This window comes from Podarcis cretensis (genome assembly GCF_951804945.1).
Source record: "Podarcis cretensis genome assembly, chromosome: 13".
NCBI lineage: Eukaryota > Metazoa > Chordata > Lepidosauria > Squamata > Lacertidae > Podarcis > Podarcis cretensis.
Window position 1 is genome coordinate 23,854,274 of NC_137182.1, and position 18,816 is coordinate 23,873,089.

General features: G+C 46.7%; 1 protein-coding gene across 2 annotated transcripts; it reads left to right on the plus strand.

Annotated features, from left to right (window-relative positions):
• Positions 1–1,760: 1,760 nt before the first annotated feature.
• Positions 1,761–18,816, plus strand: LOC307200790 (uncharacterized protein). Of its 2 annotated transcripts, none has more exons than XM_079949736.1 (7): positions 1,761–1,981; positions 4,174–4,385; positions 5,016–5,665; positions 7,144–7,214; positions 8,139–8,378; positions 10,443–10,689; positions 17,945–18,816. In XM_079949736.1, the coding sequence occupies exons 2-7, from the start codon at positions 4,270–4,272 to the stop codon at positions 18,106–18,108; spliced, it is 1,488 nt and encodes a 495-aa protein (XP_079805862.1). In that variant the 5' UTR covers positions 1,761–1,981; positions 4,174–4,269; the 3' UTR covers positions 18,109–18,816. The 2 variants fall into 2 exon arrangements, with proteins under 2 accessions (XP_079805862.1, XP_079805863.1); XM_079949737.1 differs by lacking the exon at positions 1,761–1,981 and adding an exon at positions 2,034–2,098.

An 18,816-nucleotide genomic window follows, 5' to 3' on the forward strand; every position in this document is an offset into this window, starting at 1 on the left:
AAATTTAAATTGGATTTTTAAAATAAAATGCTTTTGGAGGAAAAAAAATTCTAAAGATATTTTTCTATTTAAGTTACATTATAGTCCAAAGGCTATTCATCAGGAAATAAGGATTTGTTTTAAGTTTTTCATGTGTGCTAAAACTCAGTCTAAGTTGTTTTCTTTTAAACTGTTTAATCACATCAGTTAACAAACATGGGTAGATATAATGCTATTGTTTTAGTTAAATAAATTGTTTAAATTGTTATTAAGGAAATTATTATTTTTCTCCTTCCAATACAGTACAGCAGAAAAGTCGTCCAAATACAAACAGTTAACTTATAAAACCTCACAATAATTTCATAATGTATTTCTAATAGTATAACCAAATCAGTAATTTTTGATATAACTGTGAAAACTACTCTGAACATTTATTATTCCAAAAATGAAACCTTCATCTGGTTGTAAATATTAAGATTATACCAGCAAGAATGTGTCTTTCTGTAAAAAAAATGATTTAAATCAAGTCGTACTGACTAGTGATTTAAATCAAGTTGTACTGACTAGTGATATAAATTGTGATTTAAATCAATTTGATTTAAATCAAATCCACCCTGATCACTGGTAATAATAATAAGCAAAACACCACCCTGTTATGGGCTATCATTGGTCTGTACCTTTGCCCACATGGTTTGACTTCAAACCACACAGGTAAAGGAAAACATTTAGGACAGCAACCTTGTTTTAATTCAAGGCTTGTCCCCATGGGTGGGCATCTGTGGAGGACCCTAGCAGGGGCTGACTGACCTGATCTCCCTGGATGTGCTTCTCTTCTTCGCCAAGCATCCTACTTGTTCACTGAGCACAGGAATCTGCCTTATAGCGAGTTGGACCATAGGTCCATCAAGCTCAATATTGTCTCCCCACAGTGACAGACAGCGGCTGTGCAGGATTTCAGGCAGAGGAGTTCTCTCCCAGCCCTACCTGGAGAAGCCACTAGACCCGGCATAGGCAAACTCCGGTCCTCAGATGTTTGGGACTACAATACCCATCATCCCTGACCACTGGTCCTGTCAGCTAGAGGTAATGGGAATTGTAGTCCCAAACATCTGGAGGGCCGGAGTTTGCCTGTGCCTGCACTGGAGATTGAACCTGCGACCTTCTGCATGCAGAGCACATGCTGTACCCCTGAGCTACAGCCGCAATGGGTCAGTGTGTCTGGCTGGTGACCAAAGGTTTGGTGGTTCGAGCCCACCCAGCGATGGCTGTGGGCAGGATTCCTGCATTGGATTAGATGACCCTCAGGATCTCTTCCAACTCTACAGTGGTACCTCGGGTTACAGACGCTTCAGGTTACAGACTCCACTAACTCAGAAATAGTACCTCGGGTTAAGAACTTTGCTTCAGGATGAGAACAGAAATTGGGTGGCAGCGGCGCAGCGGCAACGGGAGGCCCCGTTAGCTAAAGTGGTGCTTCAGGTTAAGAACAGTTTCAGGTTAAGAACAGACCTCTGGAACGAATTAAGTTCTTAACCCGAGGTACCACTGTACAATTCTAGATTCCCTGAGAGACAGAACCTGCCTCTTGGTCTAGTCCAGAAGGGATGAGCTTTTCTCAACCTGTGGGTCCCCAGCATAGCTATCAAGCTTCCCTTTTTTGGCGGGAAATTCCCTTATTCCAGCGCTGTTTCCCGCTGCTATCTCGGATTGTTAGATATTCCGTAGACTGTCCCCGATACAGGTAATGAACTTTCCAACTCGGCCCGGAAGCTGGGCGGCGCGTCACTAGTCTACCTTCTGAAAAGTCTATAGGGAAGGCGAGAAGGCGCCTCCCCTCGGCAGCCAATGGGAAGGCGGTGGAAGGCGGCCCAATGAGGAGGCAGAAGGAAAGAGCTCCGCGGCCAGTAGGAGAAGGGCAGGAGGAGGCGCGGACAGCCGAGCGTGACGTCCGGGGGACGCTGCGCCAAGCTTGTAAACAGACCCTATGGAGGTGCTCTTAAAGGTACAGGGACCCTTCTCTCTTTGGGGTGGGAAGGCAGAACCCGGCAGTTGGGGTGAGAAGGGGCTGCTCAGAGAAGCTCGTGGGGCCTCGACGCAGTGCTGCTTCTAGAAATGAGAGGTGTAGTCTGCACATGCCCAGTGGCACTCTTTTTTCTTCAATATATGTTCCAGGTGTCAACCTTGCGTTTGGAAACAGGTCCCAGAGCTGTGATTTTGAAAGAAACGGAATAGTACCTTCGGGTATAGGGCGGCATATAAAGTCAATTAATAATAATAATAATAATACTGCAGTTCTTGCGATTGATTGACTGATTGATTGAATTCTAAAATTGTGTGTGTGTGCGCGCGTGCGTGCGTGCATGTGTGCACCACCTTGGGTACAATTTTAGACATATATATTATATATAATTGCATACAAAATGCAGTAAAAAAAAATTCTAGTGGTTAGAGCAGTGGTTCCCAACCTTTCTTTGTCCATGCCTCACTTAAGCATCTCTAAAATCCTGATACCCTACCCGCCCCCCCCCCCCCGCCGGTGACATATAATTCTTTTTATTCAAAAAGTGAACTCCTATTCATGTGGAGGAAGCCTAAAAGGCAATTAACTGTTAATAACTCATTCTCGAATTGCTCCCTTATGGGGTGTGTGCCCCGTATTGGGAACCACGGGATTAGAGTGTTGGGCAAGAACCAGAGAAACCAGAGTTCAAAGCCCCACTCAGCCATGAAGCTCATTTGGATCAGTCAGTGGCTCTCAACCTAACCTACCTCACAGGGTTGTTAGGAGGATAAAAATGGGGGGGGGGGAGCACATGCACCACCTTGAAGGCAAGGTGGAACGTAAATGTAATAAAGAAAGAAATAAACTCTGCTGAAGCAACATTAACAGCATTTAAGTTTTGTAAATGTGGGTTAAAGCCTCAGCGCCTAGGGCTTGCCGATCGAAAGGTCGGCGGTTCGAATCCCTGCGGCGGGGTGCGCTCCCGCTGCTCGGTCCCAGCGCCTGCCAACCTAGCAGTTCGAAAGCACCTCCGGGTGCAAGTAGATAAATAGGGACCGCTTACCAGCGGGAAGGTAAACGGCGTTTCTGTGTGCGGCTCTGGCTCTGGCCAGAGCAGCGATGTCACGCTGGCCACGTGACCCGGAAGTGTCTCCGGACAGCGCTGGCCCCTGGCCTCTTAAGTGAGATGGGCGCACAACCCCAGAGTCTGTCAAGACTGGCCCGTACGGGCAGGGGTACCTTTACCTTTACCTTTTATGTCTTCGAGATCCCGCTTACTTCTAAGTTATGCCCTCTTGACTGAGAATACATTGATCCTAATGCCAGGTTGTGCAGATTGGTTTTGGTTACCCAGTTGTGAAGATGCTTGATGGCATCTTAGTGTGGCATCAGAAAGAGTGTCCTAGACCTCAAAGCCCTAAGGCCTAGCTGAAGGATGGCAATGAAGAGGAAGAGGAGGAGGGGAGGGGAACAAGAAGGCAAAAAAGAACAGGGGATCTATGAGTGTGGAGGGGGGGGAGAAATGGAAGCAAGGTGTATGGTAAAACAATATATGAATAATGGGGAAGGATAGGGAAGTCCTGTACTGCAAACCCTTTTTCTTCCACACCATACACTTGAAGTGCATTACTTCCACCAAAGAATTATGGGAAGTATCAAAATTCAAGTCCACAATGTTCATAGCAGCCCCAAAATTTTGTAAGTTACTGCGAGACATCTTTGTATTTCATCATTGTCTTTGTTCGCATAAATGAACAATAAAACCTGATGGACTATATTGGCAGATATTATTATTATTATTATTATTATTATTATTATTATTATTATACTTTAGATTCTCCTTGTCTCCTCTACAAGATGAGGAGCAGATTGTTTTGTATTATTAAAATTATATTAGTTTTTTTTAAAAAAATGTAGAAACTTTGGTGTGTTATGGGTGCTGGCAACTGTAGCTCTGTGAGGTGGTAAACTACAGTCCCCAGGAATCTTTGGTTGAAATAATATGTTTAAAATGGATGGTATATATGTAGCCTTAAACTCAGACTCGTGGGAGAAGGCTTTTGGTGACCAGGGCGGGCACCCTTGCAGAAGCTTTGAAACACTTCATTCTGGATTTATTTACATGCTCCCATGTCTTCGCTGACAACAAATTCTATCAAACTCTGGCTCAAACTAAGGGTTGGTCTTGACAGTTTCTGATGCAGGTGCTGGCCTCTTCAAAGATGGGGACCAATAGCTGAAGGTGTACAGACCCAACCAGCTCCTAATCCTAGGCTGTGCAGCAACGTATGGATGATAATCTTCAGGAGGAAGCAAGAATGAAAGGCAACACTCTGGAGAGTTCCACTTTTCATCAGCCCCACAGGCTGACCTCTCAGCGACGAGTGGCTGAAGAATGTGTCAGGTATGGAGAAAGTCCAGGCACAATACTGTCACCAGGTATTTTCTAGTGGGATGTGCTTGTAAAGGGCCATCGGAAGAATGAAAAATGACATTCCAGTGGTAATGTTGAGTTGCAGTAGGAATTCATATTGCAAAAATGACAGGATGGGGGGGGGGGAGGAGTTGTAGGAGAGCCATGCAGCGTAGAAGGTGGGGTACAATTTAGGCGAGATAACAAGACTTGGAGCAGTTTGGAGGGATAGTGTCCTCACTAACAAGTGTTGCGTTGTTGTTTTTTTAATGCCAGCATTTACACTTTAGGAAGTAAATTGGGACCATGCAGGTTACTAATGAGTTCAAATGGGCCGTCTGCAATTAAGGAATACTCGGACTCAAGTCTTTGTTCTAGAAAGGACACTATTTTCCCCTGTGTCAAGATTTCCTTTGCAATGAGTGCTAGTCATTTTCATGTTACTGTTTTTAATGAAAAGAAAGTTCTTCCCCCCCCCCCCTGCAAGAACGGACAGGGAAGATTCTGGGGAACCTAAAAGCAGAACAGCCGATTCATAAGAGTCATTCTGTGGTAGTTGCTTCCAGGCTTTGCAAGATCTTTTTCTCTTGAAACTTCCTCCTTCTTTTTGTCTGCTTCCAGCACCCAACCACTAAGGAGCGCTGGAAAAGCCTGCCCTCCCCTAACATGCTCATTCAAAGAAGGCATAAACCGGAAAAAAACCAAGCTTGCTGGTAGAAGACACATGAGTCCAAGCCTTGCCCCTCCAGTCCCTCCAGTGCTGGAACTACAGGGGATGTCTTACGGACAAGTCTTCCAGAATTTGGATCTCCATAACCAGTGTCCTTTCAGTATGCCACAGTGCAGGAGGACTCCAGAAAATCCTGAGGCTGCCCATGCAGCCCCTTACATGTCCATCTCTGCCCCTGCCAGACCAGGAGTGGATTTGTCACAACCTCTGTCACTGAGTCACCAGCTGATGGGTTGCTGTCAGCAAAACACTCACGAATGCACGCCTGTCACGGACAACAGCAGAGTGACGAGTCTGTACGCTGAACTGATCAGAGAACTGGAGTGGCAGGTGGCAGAGTTGAGGAGAGTACTGGCGTCTCGGGAGGAGGCTGCTGTGCGGCAGGAGAAGAGGATCCAGGAGCTGGAGCTGGAGAACCGTGAGCTGAAAGCTCTCACCCAGAACTTAGAGGAGCAGAACGACTTCCTGTCCATCAGGAACAGTGCAGGAGGAGGAGGAGCACCAGCCAGGGTGGTGCTGGGAACGGGACACTCTCTCTTTGGTAAAAAAAACCCCAACATTAACACCTAAATGCTGCTTGTAATGGGGGCATTAGAGCTCTACACCAGTGCTCTCTTGTGTCTGTACTGGAATTTTCAAAAGGAGGCAGTCCATGAGGACGTCTCAACAAGGGATGTGGTGTGAGAGGAACAGAGGAAAGGATGATCTTGCATACTAGGGGTAGTGTCCAATATGGCTAGGGACGCAGGTGGCACTGTGGGTTAAACCACTGAGCTAGGACTTGCCGACCAGAAGGTCAGTGGTTCGAATCCCCGCGACGGGGTGAGTTCCCGTTGCTCGGTCCCTGCTCCTGCCAACCTAGCAGTTCGAAAGCATGTCAAAGTGCAAGTAGATAAATAGGTGCTGCTCCGGCGGGAAGGTAAACCGTGTTTTCGTGCGCTGCTCTGGTTTGCCAGAAGCGGCTTAGTCATGCTGGCCACATGACCCGGAAGCTGTACTCCGGCTCCCTCGGCCAATAAAGCGAGATGAGCTCCGCAACCCCAGAGTCGGCCACGACTGGACCTAATGGTCAGGGGTCCCTTTACCTTTACCTTACCAATATGGCTATGGGAACAGGGCCTCCACAAGTTATATAAAGTGTAAACTGCAACCCAGGAGGTGGTGTCAAGCCCGCAGCGCTGGGGAATTTAACCCTTCCCCCTGCGCCTTTTTGTCACTTCATATAGCCACCTCCTGCTCTGAGTTGCCATGTGCTTTGCAGTGGGAAACATACATGTACCGTACCTCTGTTGTCTTCCCCACTGGGCAAAATGAAGTCGTCTATTGTTTTCCACGACTTCCTGATTATTTACAATGTAATCCACACGGTTGAAAATTCTGCTTCCAATCACTTGCTTGTTGTGTCTATTAAGTGCATGCAGACAAGAGAGGTCTGCCATAGCTGTGCTTAGATAATAACTGCAAGCATCGGGCATGTTGTGCTTTTCTTCTTTGCTGAACTTTACCACTGAGGTGTCCCTATAGCACTGCTGGTTGTCTCTTCATATATGTTGAAGCTAAAGGAGAAGCAGAGAGCGCTGCCAAGAAAAGGGAAGGGTAGGAAAAAAACATCCATGTGATCCCATCCAGATAGGAAGTACAGTAAGCCTGCAACTTATGTACATTTAATTTGCACACATTCTGTTTTATAAGCTTGGCAAAGGAGGAGGAGGAGGAGAAGAAGAAGAAGAAAGAGGTTGGATGTTCAGGAAAAAGGGCTTTGGGAATCTCACTTATCATTGAACCCAATGTGTTTTGACTATACACAATTTTGGCTTTAGACACGATCCCTGGAATGTAACTCCCACATAAGTTGTGGGTTTACCATGCTTTTAAAAACAGCAGCCACAGGTGTCTGCTCTCAAATCCAGTTAGCACATCATGGGTAGATAACTACACACACTCCTTTTCTGAGAGATTTTCCAGAAATCCTGTCTGATGTACAGTTCTTGTTGTCTGTATGTGCTTTTCTTTCCCCAGATGTCAATGAAAACAATATTCAGTTCCTCAAAAGCCTGGTGGCAGTGCTGGAGAATGTCACACCTTCACAGGTAAAGGTGCCATGTAAAGGGGATAGAAAATAATCACTTGGTTGTTTTTTTCTTTGAAGAGTAAAGTGGAATTGTGAATGAGAGCTGTTAATGGTTTAGTATTCCACTACAATTGTCATCTTTATGACAATTCTCTGGTATAAAGCCAAGAGTCTCAGGCTTATAGTTCAGGACCAGCCTGTAGGTAGTTGACAAAATTACTGCCTCTATACCCAAGAATAGAAAGTACCCAAGAACAGAAAGTTTTCTTTCCAGGTCAACAGCTGACATTGATTGTGTGAATACAGGTTCAATTTCCAACTTCTCTAGTTTTTATTTTAAAAGGATTGGGTAGCAAGTAGTGTGAAGGACCCTGGAGAGCCCTTGCTGGTTAGAGTAGATAATGTCAGGCTTGGAAGTACGCAAGAATACAAGAGAATATTACAATACAAATGGAAAAACAAATTTAATAGCTGTCAACACAACAAGAAATAACAGTATGAAGAGAAGATTGCACATGGGTGAAGGGAAGTAATGGTTAAAGAGGGTGGGAGGTATAAGGCAATAATTGGAAAATTACAGAGGACAAATATGCAATTTAGGTTAAGAACAAGGAATTAAAAGAAGAAGATTTAAGTTAAAGAATAGTAAAATAAGGAAATCTGAGAAGAATTTAGTACAAATGAAAACATGAGAGTCATGTTACTGCTTCTATCTTGGTTTATTTTGGTTGTAAAGTCTTCTGTTGTAAAGGTTTATTTTGGTTGTAAAGTCCTTTGTTGTAAAGATTGTACATAAAATCAATAAAACATTATTTTTTAAAAAAGATAATGTCAGGCTTGGTAGACAAATGATCCGATTTGTTACGAGGCAGCTTCCTATGTAAGTCTATATACCACGCTCTTTCTCTTCTTCTTTACTCCCAGGTATCTGTATCTCTTTCAGGTCAGTAGTCTGCAGCCACCACATTCTCTGGAAGATCAGAGGCACGCGCCAGCCACTGTGCCACATATCTCACCAGGTTGGAGGACACTGAACACAGAACCAGGTGGCTTGTCACCCTGGATAAATGCAGGAGATGGTTCAGGAAGTCCTATTGGGCTCAGTGATGCCACCAGCACATGGGACAACAATGTACAAGAGACACTGTCTGATGAGTCACCTGTATGGGCATTGCCAGTGGAGGTAGGTGATGGGGGAAGAAGTCTCTCTCTGACTGGACACTGCAATGATGTTAAACATATTGTAAGGCGTTCATTCAGAGGGAACATTGGGTGGCATGAAGCAAGACCTGTCTCTGTTTGATTCAGGAGGAAAACGGTTCACACACGTGCACCACAACTCAGGCAGAACTGTGCCACTGAGCTGTTGCTTTGTGGCAGAGTGCAACCAGTTACTTGCATTTCCAGTTAAAGCCCGCAGAGAGCCAGGGACCTGATGCCTTATGAATTAGCTTCCTGTGTCTGGCCATTAAATGAGGCCTTTTGTTTAACTTGGCTGATCGGTATGCCACATTCTCAGTGCCAGTCTGGGAACAACTCCTTGGGACATTAAGATAACAGAATAAAACAGCCATGCAGGTCATAATTTTATATTCCATGTTTTAATAGCAGCTTCAACCCATTTTCAAACCGAAGGAGGGAAGTGCAAAATACAATGCAATGTTGTACCAGCCTTGAAGGTTAAGTGGAATGAGAGTCACTGTGCTTATTCATAAGGAAAGCAGAAGAGCCCGGGCAGATTCAGACCTAAAGCATATATAGTCCAGTATCCCATTTCCCACAATGGTGAAACAGACGCCACTGAGAAGCACACCATGAGGATGTGAGGGCAGTAGCACTCTCCCACTGTTGCTGCACAGCAAGAGATATTCAGCGACATTCTCCCTCTGGTCCTGGGGACATCATGATTCTTGGTAGCCCACCCTATCATCCACAAATTTGTTTAATCTCCTTGTAAAGCCATCTGAATCAGTGACTGTCACTACATCTTGTGGCACTGAATTCCACCATTTAACTAGGCCCTGGACACCATCCCTGAAATGTAGAATCTAGCTTGATGCTCCTGCCCATTTTCAAAAAGCGAGCAGGAAACACATACAAAGCAATGCAATGTTGCATCAGCTCTGAAGGTATCGGAAATAAAATGGGTGCATGTGTTCAGGGTGTCATTCTGGATGTCAAGTTCAAAACCGTATTCACCACCTGTTTTCAAGAGGGTAGGAGTCAAGGATTCCATTCAGACACTTGGACTTTACTAGTCTGAGTCAAGTAGTGGCAGTTGCTTGCCTTTCCACATCAGGAGAGACATGCACAGGCCATGGCTGATGCTGCCGCCGAGTTGCATCTCCTTTCACCTCCTCATGACTCTGGTAAACAGAATCAAACAATGAAGCACCTATGTTTTGAGAAGCTTTCCTCCTGGACCTTTGGGAAACAGGTGTACAGATTGAGCTTTCAAATACAGAATATAGAATTGTATTGATAGTAGTGTATACCAACTAATATTCAAATATCTCAATCGCCAAGGTAGACACCATATAATATTCTGAAATTTTCCTCTTTGTCCCCTAACTGCCCTGCTGCTTTTGAAAATGGACCTGTAGTGTCAAGCATGTTTGCTCTCCGAAGAGAGAAATATATCAAGATATGTGCACAACATGCTTCACTTCAATCTCTCAAAGTGTGACCCATGTTGTCTTTCTTTAATGGAGGCAGGAGCTGAGCCAGGATTTGTCCTTAAAACAGAGAATGTTGTCCTGAACATGCACACCAACCTACATCTCTATTATCAAGAGAGATACTGGCAGTGTGCTAGATTTTACATTTTCCTCTCCCTGTTCTTCTTCTAAAAATGAGTATGAGCTGTTATTGAATTTCAGTTAGATCGGTGCAGATTTGAGTGCCTAGTATTCTCAGCCCTGATTATACAACTACTAAACATTACAATTTCCTGCCAGGTAGGTTTCAACACAATCAAATCCACACAGAATACCAAAAAGGTAAACCCAAGTGCGGCTTTGCTTGTGTGAACTGGACTGAATACAGCTAACGTTTTGTAGAGCGTAGCTTTGCTGCTGTTGCATGTCAGTGAATGTTTGAGCCGGTTAAATACTCCTCAGCTTGGTTCTGAATGGATCTGCTGCATCACAGTCTAGCCTCCTTAGATGCAAGAGTGGGAGAAAGGGGGCGGGGCTTCAACATCATAGCACAGCTTTATAGAGTAACATAACCTCCTCCCATTGGACAGGAGAATGGGAGGACGAAGCTGGAACTGGTCCCCAACTCGCAAGTCTACGTTTCCCACCACCAGCTGGAGGACCTATCCCAAGTCTCCACCGACAAGCCTGAGCTGATGACCAGACGCTTGTTGGATTACTTCTTCTCTCGTGAAACTCTTGCCCGGTCTTCGGCCACTGGACAGCGCATCGCCCACAACAACATAACCATGGAGAAGCCCACCCCATTGCCGGTTGCTGTTGTAAATGCTATCAAAGGTAGGGGATGTGGTGAGATCTTAAATAGTGCTGATAGGGAAAAGCAAAGTGTGAGCAGGTTTACAGTATTTCCTCTTCGGTAAACACTGGGGCAGTGCCTTTTTATCCTAGCTGTTAAACCTAATTTGCTTTACTCTCAGATTAGAAATTCTGTTATAAACTTCCTCCTCATTCTCAACCTCAATGATGATCTAAAACCACTGTGTATCCCCTAAGCACAGTCAGTATGCTTTTAAAAGGCCTTTTGGCTGTATACAACTGTTATTTTTTTATTAAATTTATATGCTACCCTTCATCTGAAGATCTCAGGGAGGTCCACAAGATAAAAATGCAGGAATCGAAGCACAAAATAGTTAAAACAAAAATAAAACAATAACCCCCCACCTCCCCCATAAAGACATTTAGAAGGCCATAGACCAAGGCTTGGTTGAAGAGATACGTTTTCACCTGGCACCTAAAGATGTAAAATGAACAAACCTCCCTGGGGGAGAGCATTCCACAAACGGGGAGCTGTTGCAGAAAATGCCTGACTCAAACTTTTTTCTTTTTTTTTTATAAAATTTTTATTAGGTTTTCACATTTTATACACACACACACAACAAAAATAAAAACAAAAACAAAACATATATAATTTCATACTCTTACTTTCTTTACCCCCTTTCCTTGACTTCCCCCCACCCCCTCTTCATACATCCCAATTCCAATAATTAATTCAGCAAGTTCTTATCTCTCATCTTTAACATATTATTATTATTTTTAAAACTTAACTCTTTTTACTTATCCACATTTAACTTATCCAATTCTCTTATAAACATTAAATCTTTTTTCTAAGGTCGACCTAATCTCCCTTCCACGAATTTCTCCCTTTATATTTTAATTAGTTATATGTCATAATGGCCAAATCGCTGCTGCCGCTTTGCCGTGCGTTGGTGGGGAGGGCTCTTCCCCCTGCTAGCCCATTCTCCATCTTGGGCTTGGGGACGGGCCCATACTCCACCTCAGCGTGAAGGACTCCAAGGAGGCCCGGGACACTGCTGCTGCCGCTTTGCCGGTGAGTCTTGGGGAGGACCGCTCCCCCTGCAAGCCCATTCTCCACCTTGGGCCTGGGGGCGGGCCCCAGACTCCACCTCAGCATATAAGGCTCCACGGAGGCCCGGAACACTGCTGCTGCCGTTTTGCCGTGCGTTGGTGGGGAGGGCTCTTCCCCCTGCAGGCCCACTCTCCATCTTGGGCCTGGGGGCGGGCCCCAGACTCCACCTCAGCATATAAGGCTCCACGGAGGCCTCAGAACATCGCTGCTGCCGCTTTGCCGTGCGTTGGTGGGGAGGGCTCTTCCCCCTGCTAGCCCATTCTCCATCTTGGGCTTGGGGACGGGCCCATACTCCACCTCAGCGTGAAGGACTCCAAGGAGGCCCGGGACACTGCTGCTGCCACTTTGCCGGTGAGTCTTGGGGAGGACCGCTCCCCCTGCAAGCCCATTCTCCACCTTGGGCCTGGGGGCGGGCCCCAGACTCCACCCAGCATATAAGGCTCCACGGAGGCCTCGGAACATCGCTGCTGCCACTCTGCCGTGTGTTTGTGGGGAGGGCTCTTCCCCCTGCAGGCCCACTCTCCACCAGGCCAGGGGGCGGGGCCCACGCTCACCACCGACACAGCCTCGGGGACACTGGTGCTGCTGCAGCGGTTGTTGGAAGTGTTTTTATATGTTTTAAACTGTTTTTATTTTTTTGCTTTGTTGTACCACCATAAGCGGTGGTTTTTATCCATGTACTTTTATTTTGTTTTGATTTATTGTGGGTTGGGGTGGGGTGGTTGGGGAGTGGGGTGGGGATTGGTTTTGTTTTTATGTAATTGTTTTTCTTTGTTTGCTTTTATATTCTGTAAATGGAGGCAAGTATGAGGCTTGGGATTCCTACTGTGGAGGGGCGAGGGAGGTATGGCGGTGGGGGCAGATGTCATAGGCGAAGGGGATCGAGATACGGATATGCTCGTACCCCTTCCAATCTGCGCCCCATCCCGAGAGACGAGGGTAGGGTGAGCAAGGATTACTCACCTCCGTCACTGGTGTTGTGCAATGCCAGGTCTATAGGCAACAAAACCGCCACCCTGCGAGATTTCTTCACCTCGCAGGGGGTTGACCTGGCATGTGTGACTGAGACCTGGGTGCGCGAAGGGGATACTGTTACCCTACGAGAGATGGCGCCCCCGGGTTTCTCCGTCCTTCACCAGTCGCGGACTGTGGGCCGGGGGGGAGGGGTGGCGTTATTAATCCGGGAAGATTGTTCTTTCAGGGCTCTACCATCACCATCGATCCCCGGCATTGAATGTGTTGGCCTAGTGTGGGGCTCCGAGGTGAGCTTGGCTGTCTGGCTGGTGTACCGGCCACCTAGCGCACCAGCAGCCACCCTGTCAGGCCTGCTGGAGGCGGTGGCCGGCTGGGCCTTGGAGTTCCCTAACCTATTGGTATTGGGGGACTTCAACATCCATGCTGATGCCACTCCCTCCTCACAGGCTCTGGACCTGGTGTCTTCCATGGCGACACTAGGGCTCTCCCAGTTTGTTTCGGGCCCCACACATCAAGCAGGCCACACGCTGGATTTGATCTTTGGCGTCGGTATAGATGTGATCATGTTTCCTTCGATGAAGGTGCCATGGTCTGATCACTATGCTCTGAAAGCCAGGATTGACGTTCCACCCCCACCCTGCTTGGGTGGCGAGCCAATTTGGGCTCGCCCGCAGAGGCTGATGGACCCTGATAGATTCCGTCAAGCCTTGCGGGACCTTTCTCCCCCTGGCGACTCATTGACTGAGCGTGTTGAGGCCTGGAATACCCAGCTCCTGGCAGCCATCAATGAGATCGCACCTAAGCGCCCTCTGCGACCCCGCAGAAACCGGGCTCCCTGGTTTACCGAGGAGCTCCGGAAAATGAAGCGGGACCTCAGACGGCTAGAGCGAGTATGGCGGGGTGCCCGTGACGGAGCCTCAAGAACATCTTATAGGGTTTTTATGAAAACCTATGAGATGGCAGTGAAGGCCGCTAAAAAGTCCTACTTCTCGGCCTCCATTGCATCCGCTAGCTCTCGCCCGGCACAATTATTTAGTATAATTCGGTCTTTAACGTCCCTCGAAGGACAGCCAAATTTAAATAATAATTTGACACACAGCTGTGAGGCATTTGCGAGCTTTTTTGCGGAGAAGGTCTTGTTGCTCCGCCATGACCTCCCTGCCAATTTGGATACAATAAAGGAACTGGAGGCCCCTCGACTGTCCTCGGGTTCAGTATTGGACCACTTTGACTGGATATCCCCAGCTGATGTAGACAGATTCCTCCGAGCTGGAAAGCCCACCACCTGTCCTCTCGACCCGTGCCCGTCCTGGCTGATTAGAGCGTGTCCAGAAGAGGTGCGGGCCCCCCTGGGGGATATCATCAATCTGTCCCTTGGCACCGGGACATTCCCAGGGGAACTGAAGGAGGCAGTGGTGCGCCCGCTCTTAAAGAAAACATCATTAGATCCCTTAGATCTATCCAATTACCGCCCGGTTTCGAATCTTCCATTCCTGGGTAAGGTGATTGAGAGAGCGGTTGCTGAACAGCTTGGTAGGTTTCTGGATGAAACATCAGCTCTGGATCCATTCCAGTCCGGCTTCCGCGCTGGTCATGGGACCGAGACGGCTCTGGTCGCCCTAACAGATGATCTCCGCAGGCAGCTGGATCGAGGCGGGTCGGGGCTGCTGATTCTTCTAGACCTGTCAGCAGCCTTCGACATGGTCGATCACGAACTCCTGGACCACCGCCTTGCCGACGTGGGGATCCAGGGCACAGTCCTTCAATGGCTGCGCTCGTTTCTCTCTGGTCGGGGACAGAGGGTGGCGCTTGGGGGGGAATTGTCATCCCGCCACTCCTTGGTGTGTGGTGTGCCTCAGGGTGCAATACTCTCCCCGATGCTTTTTAACATCTTTATGCGCCCCCTCGCCCAGCTTGTCCGGAGTTTTGGGCTGGGCTGCCATCAGTATGCTGATGACACCCAACTCTATTTGTTGATGGACGGCCACCCGGACTCGGCCCCAGACACACTGATCAGATGCTTGGAGGCTGTGGCTGGATGGTTACGTGGGAGCCGGCTGAAGTTAAATCCTTCGAAGACAGAGGTCCTCTGGCTGGGACGGGACGACATGGGACTGAGGGGGCAACTCCCATCTCTTGCGGGGGTGCAATTAGTGCCAGCACCGTCCGTTAAGAGTTTGGGTGTAATCTTCGATACCTCCCTCTCCATGGAGGCGCAGATTGCAGCTACAACAAAGGCGGCATTTTTTCATCTCCGCCAAGCTAAGCAGTTGGCTCCTTACCTCTCTCGCCCTGACCTAGCCACTGTGATCCACGCGACGGTCACCTCCAGACTGGATTATTGTAACTCGCTCTACGTGGGGCTGCCCTTGAGACTGACCCAGAAACTCCAGCGGGTGCAGAATGCCGCAGCGAGACTCCTTACGGGGTCCTCGCTTAGAGATCACATTCATCCGGTGCTATACCAGCTGCACTGGCTCCCGGTGGAGTACAGGATCAGGTTTAAGATGCTGGTTTTAACCTTCAAAGCCCTATACGGCCTAGGGCCCTCGTACCTACGGGACCGCCTCTCCTGGTATGCCCCACAGAGGAACTTACGATCTTCAAATAAAAACACCTTGAGGGTCCCAGGCCTCAGAGAGGTTAGGCTGGCCTCAACTAGAGCCAGGGCTTTTTCGGCTGCGGCTCCAACCTGGTGGAACGCTCTGTCACAAGAGACAAGGGCCCTGCAGGACTTGACATCTTTCCGCAGGGCCTGCAAGACAGAGCTGTTCCACCTGGCATTTGGTCAGGGCGCAGCCTGACCCCCTCCTCTGGCAATCTTTACAAAGCTTTAGTTTATGGTTGCCATCAATTTTGATTTTAATTCATTTTTATAATGTTTTATAATATCACACTGTTTTAATGTTGTTAGCCGCCCTGAGCCCGGCTTCGGCTGGGGAGGGCAGGATATAAATAAAATTTATTATTATTATTATTATTATTAAATACAAAAATCATAAAATTTTAAAATTCTATTCTCCCCTCCCTCCCTACCCCGGTTTCCATCCCTTATGTCCACAGAAACAGTTCCTAGCCCGGATTCCTCACATCCGAGGCCTTCAAGTCTCTGTCAGTCTCTCTCCGCCGATTTTGTTGGTAGCCCTTTTTGTTGGTCCTTGGGTCTCGAAGGAGTTCAGTCGCAGTCACACCAAGTTTTCTTCCATCCAAAATACTTAAAAGCAGTTGCTGCAAAAGGTCAGCTGATCTCCCATACTCAAAGAGGAAGTCCCAATCATATTTCTTTATTCTTTTAAATTCCAGTATTCCAGGTACTCCAGGGACTTCCTCCTTCATCTTTCTCATCTTTCGCAGATTTGTAATCCGAAGATCTTCTTCTTTATTTCCTGACAATATAGGCTTCTGATTGGTATTTTCCTGTAATTTTTCCACTCCTTCTTTCCTCTCCACCGGTTCCAAAAATGTCTCTTCTGGTTCAGCTGCAGATTTCTTATTAGTCAAATCCTTTATGCATTCAGCAGAGTTGTTTGTTTTAGAATTCAAGGTCATAAGTTCTTTGTTCATAGCCGTACTCTGCTCTTGCAGGATTCCCACGAGAAAAAACATTTTTTCTATCTCTGCCAGTAATTTTCCCTCTGCAGCCATTGTAATGTCTCTAGTTCCCCCTAGGGGGATTCCAATTACTTGATAGTCCTTTTCCAACAGTCCGTTACTTATTGTTTATAGCTACGTTGTTTCCAACCACCTCAGTTCAAATGCAACACTTTTAATTCAGAGAGTTATTAAGTAACGAAGTTCTTAACTTTAACCGCTCGTTTGACAGCTCCTTTGACAGCTGTCAAACTCCTTATTCTTTTTCCTCCGGCTTACGCACAGGACGCTCCCGGGTTCGGGGGGGGGGCGGATTTACACAAAAGCTTCCAAAATTCCTCACTTTCTCTCCAGCACAAAGACTTCTTCTATCAAATTCATTGAAGTATCTTTTATCTGACACCAAAAACAATGCTCTCCACCTTAGTTCTCCAATCCTTGCTTTAGATCGTTTGTAGGTAGGGGGGGTGCGGACTTCCCTTTAGCACATCCCCCGATTGTACCGAATTCAAAGGTATAAATTTTAAAGTCCAGATTCCATTCTACTCACGGGTTGTTTGATTTCCAGTCCAAATTTTGGGAAAAAAGTCAGCGCTCTCCGGCCATGGCTCGCGGCTACGCTCCACTGAAGTAGCGGTCTACTCACAGCACCACGCCGCTCCCCGCACCCTCTCCGTAGCCTTTAAAAAGGCTATTCGTGGGTCGGGGAAGGCGCTTAAAGGTGCCCGCCGAGTCACCAAGTCCGCAGGCTTCTGCGCCTGTGGTTTCTAAGGGTCCCCGCGTTGCCGGCGCGGTAAGACCCGTCTTCAGCAGAGCCGATTCCCTCCGGAGCTCGGAGGGAATCCGCCATTAATCCGATCGCGCTAACCCGGAAGTCCAGGCCTGACTCAAACTAAGTTGTGTCCATTAATTTCAGCGGGTTTACTTTGTGACTTGCATGGAATACAACTTGTAGTTTAGCTTATATTTTAAAATAATGTTTCCTACAAAGCTGGAGTCTGCACACACTGCACTTTGAACTTACGCTGTATGATCAAGGGGTTTGTGAAACTGCACTTATTATTAGGATGAGGGAAGTCAAGAAAATAGGAGCTATGTTGAGAAAAGATATTTTTGTCATGTTTTGGTCCAAGATAATGTGCAGCCACGGAAACCGTTGGGACGTTTGTGAACTTGGCTTATATTATTATTGAATCATCATCAGGTGTTTATAGGCTTTTATAGGGTGACAAAAGGTTGTAAGCTTATGTCGTAATATTTGGTGCAGTGCTATGACCTCTCAACTTTTTCTTTAAATATACATGATTTTTTTAAAAAGGTCACAGAAAAAAAGCTTTACAAATAAACTGGCTGCACTAAAACAAACAAAACCCTCCTAACTGTTGGCTTTTGCAGAAAATTCCTAATTCTTTGAAAATTTGGATCATGAAAACACGTTAAGATCTGTGTGCTTCACTTGCATTCATTCTTCTTGGAAAAGAATTTGGACTGGTTTGGAAACATACAAGCTGAACTGATGTTTCCTGTGTGTCACCAGGAATAACACTGAACTAAGCCTCTGCTTCTGTTCTCTCACTGTGCTTGCATCCCCACCTACAGAGTACGTCACCAAAACGTGTGGCAGAGGCTGCAATTTCAATGCGGTGATCAACAGTAAATGTGGGACCTCCCGAAGGGCAGTTAAGAAAATGATTGACCCGGAATGTCAAAGTGGACCGAATGGCGTTACAACCACTATTTTCCAAGAACCCCTCAAAGGGTAGCACAGTAACCCATTTTGAGACTAGGATGACACAGATTTGGGTTCCTTCTTGTGCAGCAATAGTGGCAGATGGAGATCATGAAGAGACCAGGTTCCTGTGGATTGAGTCTTAACTTGCCAGTGCAGGGGACAGGGAAGAGAGGATGGAATTTGTAATGTCTCTCTTGGAAATTTCAGTAAGTGGGATGACCCCAGAACTCTTTATTTCAGGAATCCTTGAATAGATGGGCCTGTCTGGATGAGAACTTGACTCCCAAGTATTTTCTGAGCCTACGTGTTTGCCTAGAACAGTAAAGCAGTCTGAAAACAGATTTCCCTATTCTGTTACCTGAGAACCATAATTCTAATTTCTTATCCACTAGCGTCTCCCAAAATGGGACCACCTCACTCCTACTTGTTTTTTAAGTTTACTAGCTCACACTCAGTTTTACCTTCAGCTGCAAACTGTTTGGTGCTACTAGCTTTGTAACTTGCCCACGGTCCTCTCAATCACCATTATTTTATGAAGGTGGGAAGGTAAGTCACATATCCATTTAAAAAGTCACCCGCTGGTGAGCTCTCACCCATTTCCTCTGCAACCCTCATCTCCTGCAAACTGGTCTAGACAGTCAACCGTGGAAGCCACTTGTTACTGAAGCAAAAACATGGCAAGACACTAGCTTCTAATCAATGTTATATTTCTTGTAAATAAGACAAGTTTCAAACTGGA